An 11,372-nucleotide genomic window follows, 5' to 3' on the forward strand; every position below is an offset into this window, starting at 1 on the left:
GTATCATCAGAATCATGTCCTCCGTAGAACTCCACTGTAAGGGGCAGGAAGGGCCCCGGTGTGCAGTTACTGATGAGCCCACAGCCTTTCCCTTCCAGAGGGGCTTTAGCCAGGGGTGATATCTTGCTTGAGGGGCCGGATAGGAGAACACAGCAGTTGGGCATCTGATCTCTTCTCCCTGGGGATGGGGCAGTAGGCATTTCAGATACTGCTTGTCTTATAATGGCTCAAGAAAGAGCTCAAAGGACTAGAAGGACCGAGTTCTTGAGGAGGCTGAGACCCTCTGTCCTTAAGACACTAGGCACGGTGGTTGGGGATTTGGCTCAGTGGTGGAGCGCTTGCCTAGCGAGCGCTTGCCTAGGCAAGCGCAAGGCCCTGGGTTCGGTCCCCAGCTCCGAAAAAAAAAAAAAAAAAAAAAAAAAAAAAAAAAAAAAGACACTAGGCACATGTGGCCTCTAGAACACTGCTCAGAACAGTTTGCAGCTGGCTGAGGACAGCACCCCACCCCCAACCCTCGTGCTGGCACTGCTTGGCAGAGAGGGGAGGGGGGGAGGGGAGAGCACAGGGAGAGCACGACCTGCTCCGGAAGCTCTGGCTTCTAATTTGGAAAAAGAATGGCACAAGGCCAGTCTCACCAGGCCTTTGAGTGTCCCCCTCAGAATATGCCAGCCAACAGCAGGAGAGGCAGCAGCAGTCCCGGGAAAGGGCCCCACACGGGAGCAGAGTTCTTCGAATCCCAGCTGGCCTTTTCAGGGTCCTCTGCACCTGCAGAAAGGAAGGTGCTGTACCTCAGCTGGAAAACAGCTCAGCCTGTCTCTCCACTCACTCCATGCAGGGTGCAGGCAGCAGGCAGGGAGGAAGCGTCTTCCAGATGGTGCATGCTTTACCATGCTCCAACCACTGGTTCCAGCACCGGATACCAGCCTTCTGGAGCCAGGAAGGACGATAAGGACTTGGGGCCTTACCTGTCCGGGATGATTGTAGGGCCAGGGTGCGCCCACCTGTGGCATTGCCTGAGGCACTAGGGAAGTTGGGCAGATATGTGGGGACAGGGTAGCTGGAGTGTTCCAGTGAGGCCTTCTGCCCACCGCGCTCCTGGGCTGGAAGAACTGGGACCAAAACCTCACTGGAAACAGGCAACTCGGCCTTGGCCTCTGGCAACTCGGCCTCTGCCTCAGGCAATTCGACCTCTGCCTCGGGCAACTCGTCCTCCGGCTCAGGCAACTCCTGGATTTGGGGTGGGGACACTCCTGTCTCTGTCGGGGACATCTTGGGATACAGAGATTTCTCTGGGCTCACGGAGGCTGCTCTCGACTTGCTGCTGGCTTCTTTGTCCGTAGGTTTGGGGACAGGGATGTGTGTTGATGTGAGGAAGTTAACTGGCCCTTCATCCAGTGAGGGCTGGATGTGCGTTGCAGAAACCGAGGGGACCTCAGTTAGAAAAGACTGAGCCTCTGTTGCCATGGAGGAGGGGCCTTCGGTTGCTAAGGAAGGTGGGGCCTTTGTTTCTACCGCAGGTGAGGGCTCGGTTGCCAGGGAGTCCGAGACCTTTGTTACCGAGGAGAAATGTAGAGATTCAGAGGTTGCTAGGGATGGAATACCGGTTTCCCTGGAGCCTGGGACTTCAGTCACCCTTGGAGGCGAATCCTGCGCTTTTTCGGGTTTTCTCTCCGGCTCTGTTTGGCAAGGCCAAGCATTAGTGCTGCAAACAGGACCCCGCCCGGCCGCACGTATCCCACTGGGATACGCGAGCCATAAACTCCTCTGCAGCGGGTGTGCGCCTCTGGTATTGTAACTTCTTGTCATTGACACACTAACTCCTCCACCCGCCGCCTTGTCCAAGCTTCGCTTGGTAGACTGCATAGCAGGCCCCGCCCATTCGATAACAGACCACGCCCACCACCCGGACCTTCCCGCTCGACCACGCCCCCTCGCGCCGCACTTCAGCCCTCCCGGTCTCAACTCTCTGTAGGGACTTAAGGGTGAAATCTGTTACTTGGAGTTAAGGAGTCGCTAAGGTGGCTGTGCAGGGAAGGCAGAATGTCACAGAGGGTCGCCACCATCGCATCCCGTAGGTCCCTCTCCTGTTTCTCAGGGCGAGAGTCCTGAGATTCTGAGTCACCCAGGCGCGGGGGTGGGGGTTGGTTATGGGAGACATCCCATCTTATCTCAGCTCTCGCCTGCCACTTACCACAGAGAGAGTTCACGCAGCTGTAGCCAAGAGGGCACTGGGAGCAAGGCGTCCCCTCCTGGTAGGGCTTACGGCCCTTCACGTTCCCCCTAAATGAGATGGCATTGCTGCAGGGAAGGCCAGCACCCTCCTACTGGTCCCCACGTTTCCGTTTCCCAGAAGCACAGCAGAGTCGTCCATAGGAGCCTACAGAACTGCTGTCCCCCACGAGTTGCTTACCAGGGATCATGGGCTCCCCCCCCCCTTCACTGGGTAACCAAATTAGACCCCTTATGGGGTCATCGGAGCTGCCAGAAGGGGCAGAGGCCACATTAGAAGCCCACAGCTTCCTTGAGCTGTTCCGTCCTGCCCTACGCCTCTGGCCCCTCAGCACTTACGGGGGTTCATAGTTGCACACCAGCAAATGGATGTTAGCTTCCTCCACTCCCTGGAGCGTCTCGCAGAAGTGGGAACCACAGCCAATTCTCTCAGTCTTGCTCCACACTACCTAAAGGGAAAACCCAGGAGGTTAGGCCTGGGTAACATAATTGGTCCTGTGTAGTGGGACCCTATAGCCTCAGCACAAAACTGCTCACGGTAGTTAGAGGCAGGGGGTGACAGTGTCTACCCTCTCTGCCAAACCCAGAAGTCACCAGGCCTCTTTCAGTCTTCCCTCAGCCTCAAGCCTCTGCTATACCCTGTCCACTCTCGCGTGGCTTCGTTCTAGAGATCCTTAGGGTTTTTGGATTGCTCATTGGTTGCTTTGATTTTGGTTTCTCTGTGTAGAGCTGGCTGTTGCTCTGTATACCAGGCTGGCCTGAACTCTCAGAGATCCACTTGCCACTGCCAATCCAAGTGCTGGGATCAAAGGTGCGTGCCACCTCTGACATGCTTGGTCCCTTTGAATAAGTTGTTTTTGTTTTTTCTTTTCTTAGAATTATTTATTTTATGTATATGAGTACACCATCTTCAGACACACCAGCAGAGGGCATCAGATCTCATTACAGATGGCTGTGAGCCGCCATGAGGTTGCTGGGAATTGAACTCAGGACCTCTGGAAGAGCAGTCAGAGCTCTAACCACTGAGCCGTCTCTCCAGCCCCCAAACGAGGTTTTAAACAGGGAGTCTATGGAAAGGTTCAGAGATAGTGGAGAGCTTCAGCCATAAGGAAAGTCCAAGGAGGAGTTATTTTGAAACTTTCCCCACTCCAACTAACACCTTGCTAGGCTCCTTCCACCCCTTGGTTCTACGTCTTTTGGGGCGTGGCCTGGTTGCTAGAATAATTTCTTCCTAAAATACAAAAACAAAACTATGTGAATCCCAGCACTCTAGGCAGAAGCAGGCAGATCACTGTGGGAATTCCAGGCCAGCCAAGGCTACCTAGGGAGAGATCCTGTCTTAACAACAAGAACAACAAAACAAAAGTGTGTGTCCTGGGCTGGAGAGATGGCTCAGTGGTTAGAGCACTCCCAGAGGTCCTGAGTTCAAATCCCAGCAACCACGTGGTGGCTCATAACCATCTGTAATGAGATTTGATGCCCTTTTCTGGTGTGTCTGAGGACAGCGACAGTGTACTCATATATAATAAATAAAATTAATCTTTAAAAATAACGTGTGTCCTGCCACAGCGTGGAGATGCCATTTTCCCCTTATTTCTAGGCTTAGGTTGTCGGGGAATCCTGCTTGTAATGGCTACGGCTTCTTGGACTCCTGTTTGTGCAGGTGAGTTTTAGAAATGTCGCCCAGCTTAGGACAGAGCCACAGATAGCTTGGTGAGCCTGTTAGGAGTGTGTTGGGTGAGGGTGGGCAGGGACGTCCCAGTAGGGAGGATGCTGGGACCTTCAATTTTCCAACTTGGGTGGGTGCTTGCATTTCCTTAAGATTAGGGCTAAAAATACCAACTCAAAAAGGCACTGGGAATGGGAAGGAAGCATGAGGGAGGAAATGAATGGGTTTTTTTCCCCTTTGGTTTCGGGTGTAATCATTTGTACAATAGGCATTGGGAAGAGAAAACAATCCCTTAAAGGTTAAAGCTAGCGTCACTCCGCAAGACCGAACTTTCCAGAAGCACTGGAAACTGAGTGGAGAGGGAAGAATATCTGAGAGAGGCCAGAAACACTGTCAGAAGGCTCCAGAAATCTTTCTCCAGTGAGCATGTGCTTTCTGCCTACACAGTGTTTTTAGAAGGATTTTTTTTGTTTGTTTTGTTTGTTTGTTTGTTTTAATTGGGGTCCAGAGGATCCTACTCCGTCAGGCTTGGTGACAACTGCCTTTACCTACTGGGTCATCTCTCCCGCCCTCTTTTTTTTTTTTTAATGATTTATTTATCTATTTATTTATTTATTATATGTGAGTACACTGTCGCTGTCTTCAGACACACCAGAAGAGGGCATCAGATCCCATTACAGATGGTCGTGAGCCACCATGTGGTTGCTGGGATTTGAACTCAGGACCTCTGGAAGAGCAGTCAGTGCTCTTAACCACTGAGCCATCTCTCCAGCCCCTCTCCCGCCCTCTTAAACACAGTTTTTCCTAATGCAAAAATTAATTAAGTTTGTCTATTCGCTTTATCAGTTTGGCGGATTAGAAACAGCAAATTAGAAATGGCAGTGCCAGGAGCGACAGAGGCAAGAACGGGAAGGTGAGGAGGAGAGGCAGCTAAGGCTGAGACAAAAGCTTTGGACCACTCAGGGTCCTCTGTCACCCACTACAATCCTGCATTCAGGAAAAAGGCACTGCTTTCTTAGCAGGATAAAACGGGTGTCCTGGGCTTTCAAAAGACCAGACGTGCCTTCTTGAAGAGTTGAAGACGACAGTTTGGACTGCGCGCTCTCAGCTGGGCAGATTATTAGGGACGCTGTAAGGGGGAGGACCGGTTTAAAGCCCGGCTGCTCTGAGGGGAGCCACTCTACCTGGCCCAGCACGTGACTCCACCCATCTGGAGATCCTGCCGGCCCCGCCCACGGACCAGGCGGCTCCACCCAACACCAGAAGGGCCCAGCCCGCTCTGCCCACTGTGCACGTGGCCCCGCCCCTCACCTCCAGGTCCACACCAAGCGGTGCCCTCAGGTTCGCACGCACTTACGTGGCTCATCAGAGCACCTGAAGCCCTCTCCCTACTTTCCACACACGAGGCCTGCTCAATCGTGCAGGTGGCCATACCCAAATATCAAGAGCCCCCACGTCCCCGCCCCAACGCCATCCCACGGCTCATCCAACAATCAGGGGTGAGTCCAACGCCAAGATTCCCCAGCCCTCAGGCAGCATCGGGAGGCCTCACGCCGGAGCTCACCGTCCCACCCTTTGCCCGCCGGCCTCCCTAGACTGTCACCTGAGTGTAGTGGCCGCACATCTGGCCCGGATCACAGGTGGCTGTGCTGAGATTGTAATATTCATGCTCCTCGTGCCAGTTCCCCACGGCCAGCGGCACGTCCATGCCCTCGTCCGTGATGGCAAACAAGTTCTCTCCGCGCCGCCCGCGCTCCTTATTGTGTCCCCACACGCACTTCTGAGCGTAGGCCTTGGCGAAGGCGGCCAGCTCGTCGTCCCACCTCTGCAGGGGCGCAAGGGAGGCATGGGGAGAGGTGAGGGTGGTTAAAGTAGGCTGGGGAATCTTGAAACCCCAGTAAGCCAGAGACTGGCTTGCCTCACCACGCGCCCCCTAGCAAGGTGACTCCTGGCTTGTCTCCGGAATCGGTTCCCCGTGGATTTCAGTGGGATGGGAGAGTGCCACCTCGGACCCTGGGCTTCGTCTCTTACCCTTCACAGGGCATGGGGGCGAGGGCAGAGGATTGACGTCAGTCGTTATCTTTGTGCGTGTGGCTGGGGGTGGGGCGGAGATGCACACCGGACTGTTTAAACTGCTCGGACGTCTGAAGCTGTCCAGAGAAGTATTGGCGGACCTGTGCATCAACACCAGGCTACCGCCTGCCTCACTGCCAGGGCTCTCCCTCGGCTTCCTTGGCAGTTGAGCTCTTCCTAAGTGCTCACTACCAGGCATCAGAGCCCTGCGTCAAACCCCAACTCCAGCGTCTCCAGTCTGCTCACAGCACGTGAGACTCCAGGGAAGGGTAGCTTTGCTTAGAGAGCCTCCGAGGTTCCTCTTCCCAGGCTGGAAGAAGATGGAGCGAGTGTGGAGTGTGGGAGGAGGAACTTAAGGCATCTGACCCCAAGGACCAAGGAGGAAGACCTGGATCCTGTTAAACTCTGTCCGCCCCTCCAGGAGATGGATGCCTGCAGTGGGTCTCCTTCCACCCTCTGTGTCTCCCCCGACACCCAGCGCCCCTCCCCCGTGCCTGACAGCCCCACTGAAAGCACTAGCAGGAGCTTGGGTGACATGGGGGAGAACTGTGTGACCATGTCCGCTTCTTCCCACCTACTCAGGGGTTAGCTTCCTGAAACCCTCGTTGGAACTTGATGTGGGACAGCATCAGGGCTGAGCCTTAATGACACACTCTCTCTCTCTCTCTCTCTCTCTCTCTCTCTCTCTCTCTCTCTCTCATTTTGAAAAAATTAATTATGGGGTATGTGGGAATGCAGGTGCATGCCTAACAGTGCCTACATAAAGGCGGGAGGGCAGCCTTCGGGAACCCATTCTTCCTCCACGGCCTCTGGGGAGGGGATTTAGCCCAGCAGATTTGCTTGGCCAGAGGTTTTTGATGAACACCTGGCTGGCTGGCCTCCCTCTGGCCACTTTGTTTCAAATCACTGGTCTGGTCTGGGTGGTCCCCTAGACTCTGACCATAGCCGGCAGCTGGGAGTAAAAACAGGGATCAGGGGGCCTAGAGAGAGCCACAGGGCTCCAGGATGGACAGTTAGGCCCCATTCTAGGACAGGCAGTAGCATAATCCCCATCTGTCACAGTGCTGGGCGTTGTGGGTACTTTTAATAGGTAGTTAGGGCGGAGAGACCAGCTCTATCCTCCAGACCTGAGTTTATGCTTGAAGTCCCTTTGGGACTTCTCAGTCTGTGGTGTTGCAACCTCCGTGATCCTTTCTCCCTGGAAGTAGGTCCGTCCACTCTGTTACTCACTAGTCCTGGTCACTAGGCCAGGATGAGAGCAAGAATCCTGTGGCTGCAAGTCGCTGGGAGAGCGTGGCCACTGGTTTCAGTGTCATAGGTAACTGGGTCCTGTGGGACTTGGGAAGGCCGTGTAGGCAGACTGAGGGTGGAGAAAGAGATGGGACTAAATGACAAGGTGCTAGCCAGGTGGGGAACACCCTGAGCAAAGTCACACTGAGCAGCACATGGACAGAAGTGAATCTCGCTCTTGCCCATCTGTGTGGTGAGAGGGGCAGGCAGAACTGCTACCTAGTATCCAGGCTTCTGATTTGTCTGCAGTCCCTGGTTGCCAAGGACAACGGGTGTGTGCTGTGAGCATTTCTCGAGGTCATCCTGCCTGACCTGCAGGTGGACCCAACTGTCCACCAAGAAAAAGCTCCCCTCGGAGTCACCAAGCCACAGGGGATGAGTTGAGGCTGCAAGCGAAATGTGGGGACCTCAGGTTCCCTGCTGTATTTCCCAGGTGTGACTTGTCGCTTTAGCTCCGTGGTTCCTGGCCACTGGAGGATGTCTGGTGTGGGGTGAGGGGTAGGGGTGGGATGAACCAGTCAGACTTCAGAGAGGACAGAAAGGGAGGGACTCTAACTCTATCAGCTGAAACTGGAGCAGACATCCTGCCTCAACCCTGTCATCTGATAATATTCTTTCCGTCAGATTGGCCATGGGCACTCAGCTACGGTCTCCATGGTCTGTGTTCCTCTGTTGTGTGGATAGTTTGTATGTGTGTTGTGTGTGTGTGTGTGTGTGTGTGTGTTGTTGTTGTTGTATGTGTGTGTGTGTCTGTTTTATTTCACCATGTAGTACTACATGTGCAGGAGTCAGCCCATGCATGTGGGTGTGCTTGTGACCTCATTGTACGGATGAGAGACTGAGAGTCCACATGGTTACAGGATGCACCCCAAATGAGACTGGGTGTTAGAGAGAGCACCGGAACTGTGGGCCCCTAAGCCCTTCTCAGGTCTGCTCCTCTCCAGTGTTTTCTGGGCTCATCTGTCTCTTCCCCTTCCCCTCCAGGCCAGCCTATCTTGAGAAGAGTTGAGGAGGAGGCCACTGGTGTGGGGGGAGCCAGGGCTTAAGCCTGAGCAAGTTTGCACTGAGCCTCAGTTTTCTTATCTGGAAAATGGGGCTGATGATGGGGACCAGTGCATTGTACAGCACCAGGGACTCTGTCACTGAGAAGAGGAAAGACTCTTGAGAGAGCATCCACACGGGGAGGTGAGGAGAAGGGCTCGTGGCAGGCCTTGCCTTTCACCCGCACCCTTTCAGTCCCAGGAGGTGGGCACCCAGCCACACTCACCATCTGCAGCATGTCTGAGGCTGGCGGGGACACCTGGGCGCGGTAGTGGTTGTGAAGCTCCACCATGGTTTGCTTCTCGTCCTCTGTGAGGGCTGTGGCAGGGCCAGTGGCAGTCAGCAGCAGCAGAAGCAACAGGGGCAGCGGCGGCAGCTGGGGCAGCATCCCCCACGGGCTGCAGGAGCTGTGCATGGTGGCCAGCCCTCTCTGCCTCTCCCGATCAGGGGTCTGGCGGCTGGACTTAAAGTCCTTCCCACACAAGCACCACCCTGGCTGGGGTGGGGCGGCAGGGGCTGTGTCTGGAGGCCCAGCCCAGCTCACACAATGTCTCCAGGAGGGCTGGGTGCCTTGGGTCTGGACCAGAGTAGAATCCACTCCCCTGGAGTCCTTGGCAACAGCCTCCTTTTCTCTCAGTAATGGGGGCTCAGGCCAAAGGCTATATGAGCTCCACGGTCCCTCCTGAGGTGGACAGATCCCAAAAACAGCAGCAGAACTGTGCTGTGGCACCCAGCTCACACCTACAGTTCCTCATCTGCAAGGACAAGACAGAGAAGGGACCTTACAGATCTGCCCCTACGGGATTGGGTAAGAAGAGGAAGCAGCCAGTACCACTGAAAGGAAGGGGGAGGGAGAGATGATATATCCAAATGCCTCCGTCCATAGGTCCTGCCCACCGCAATGTCTGTGGTAAACTGAGTCACGACAGCAACATTAGGTGCCCACCCCAGGTCCTCTGCAAGAGCAGCAGGCACCCTTAACCAGCCCCAGGAGAGCCTTCTAAATAAGGCTAGGGATATCCACAGGAACAAGGAAAAAGTCAGGGGGTATGGAGGTCTCTTACTTGCCTGAGGTGAGCTCTTCATTATGTAGCCCAGGCTAGCTGCTCTCTAATTACAATTTCATTTGTTTGTTTGTTTGTTTGTTTATTTACTGTATATGAGTGCTCTGTCTGCATGTACAACCGTATGGCAGAAGAGGGCATCGGATCCCATTATAGATGGTCGTGAGCCACCATGTGGTTGCTGGGATTTGAACTCAGGACCTCTTTTTTTTTTTTTTTTTTAAGATTTATTTATTTATTATATATGAGTGCACTGTAGCTTTCTTCAGACACACCAGAAGAGGGCCTCAGGTCTCACTTTTTTTTTTTTTTTTTTTTTTTTTTTGGTTCTTTTTTTTGGAGCTGGGGACCGAACCCAGGGCCTTGCGCTTCCTAGGTAAGCGCTCTACCACTGAGCTAAATCCCCAGCCCCCTCAGGTCTCATTATTGATGGTTGTGAGCCACCATGTGGTTGCTGGGAATTGAACTCAGGACCTCTGGAAGAGCAGTCAGTGCTTTTAACCACTGAGCCATTTCTCCAGCCCCCCACTGCTTGCTCTTAACTGTACTACAGCCACTACCTACATGTCTCTTTTTCAGCCCGCTGCAAATGAAGGAATGTGTGGGTGACAGTGCCTACTTGTAATGGTCTCATGACCCTTCTTCCTCACAGAAGCAGTTCTAGCAGCCCTTCCGCATGGCCATACTGAGATGGTGCCAGGAAGGGTGGGTCCTTGGGCAAGAGAGCTATCAGGGGAGGGAACTCCTCCCATCTGTCTCCTGTGGGCCGCAGGCCTCCTCCTGGAACCCTTGATGTCCATACCTCAGGATACTCTCTCTGCCTGGTGTAACTCCTGTATCCTCTCCTGGAGCGAAAGAGAGAGCCCAGGGCTTCTCCTCTGGGGGATTCCCAAAGGGAGACGCTCACATATAAATCTGGTCTAAGAAGCCAGACAGACAAGAGTAAATCTTGTCTGGAGATCGGGGTCAGAACACAGGGTTCGATTCCCAGCGCTGCAGATCACTGCCACGAAACCAGGCGGGCAGAAGGATTTAGTATAATTGAAAGAAAAATAGTTAAAATGACTGAACTCATTTCAAGCTAGGAAATGGTGGGTTGAAATGTGACTTGGCTGGCAGGCAGGAGATGGGAAGAGGGCCCTGAGAGACTGGACAAGGAGAGGGAGGGAGGGAGGGAGGGAGGAGGCTGGAGAGGAGGAGCTAACTCTCCAGGAATGGAGGAGGGGATATGTCGGGAGAGTTCCAGGCTCACCCACCCAGATCTAACCCTGCTGTCACTCCCCAGCCGAGCAGGCCAGCTACCCCTCAGCTGGTGCTTTGTCCACATTGTAGGTATCATGACGGTTGGAAGAGCGGAAGGCTTCTAGGTACCTCAGAGAACACCAAGGTCTTCTGCCATCCAGGTTTTGCAACGCTGGCTCCTGGATGGAGGTGTCTGATGGACAGCGCCTCATCTCTGGGAGCCCCCAGAAGACTGAACCCCTCCCAGAAGAACCTGGCTGCCCAGATAGCCCCCCACTCAAACCCTAAGTAGGGTCTGCCCTCACGGCACCATGTGAGCAGGGGCCCTTTCTTCTCTGACACTCCATCCTCGGACACGTCCATAGACTTCCCACGGCAGGGAGACAGGGCACCTGGTCCAGGCCTCCAGGGGCTCCCGCACTGGAGCTTCCTGTCCGGGCTAAGAGAAATGACCGATGCACAGGATGAGTCTTTCAGGCTTATCACAGCACAGATGTGATAAAGTGACGAGCCATGGTCCTGGGTGTTGGGCCCTACCTTGGTGTTTCCCTACCCCGTCGCTGAGCCTTTTAGCATGCTATAGCAAGGAATTGTTTACACCCTTGGCAGCTGCTGTTAGCCCCTGATTTGGGGCTGGGATTTTCCATGGCACCCTTCCTCCCTACCGAGCCTTCCTGCTTGTTGTTGTTAAGAAGTTGCTGGAGGCTGGAGAGATGGCTCAGCGGTTAAGAGCACCTGACTGCTCTTCCAGAAATCCTGAGTTC

General features: G+C 54.2%; 1 protein-coding gene across 2 annotated transcripts; it reads right to left on the reverse strand.

Moving 5' to 3' along the window:
- Window positions 1-617: 617 nt before the first annotated feature.
- Window positions 618-8,735, reverse strand: Pi16 (peptidase inhibitor 16). Of its 2 annotated transcripts, XM_032888995.1 has the most exons (6): window positions 8,529-8,735; window positions 5,502-5,723; window positions 2,569-2,678; window positions 2,192-2,280; window positions 966-1,676; window positions 618-765 (listed from the first exon to the last, which is right to left on the reverse strand). In XM_032888995.1, the coding sequence occupies exons 1-6, from the start codon at window positions 8,715-8,717 to the stop codon at window positions 656-658; spliced, it is 1,431 nt and encodes a 476-aa protein (XP_032744886.1). In that variant the 5' UTR covers window positions 8,718-8,735; the 3' UTR covers window positions 618-655. The 2 variants fall into 2 exon arrangements, with proteins under 2 accessions (XP_032744886.1, XP_032744887.1); XM_032888996.1 differs by lacking the exon at window positions 966-1,676 and having other exon boundaries at window positions 8,529-8,729.
- Between the last annotated feature and the right edge of the window lie 2,637 nt (window positions 8,736-11,372).

This window comes from Rattus rattus, chromosome 18 (assembly GCF_011064425.1).
Source record: "Rattus rattus isolate New Zealand chromosome 18, Rrattus_CSIRO_v1, whole genome shotgun sequence".
Classification (NCBI taxonomy): Eukaryota; Metazoa; Chordata; class Mammalia; order Rodentia; family Muridae; genus Rattus; species Rattus rattus.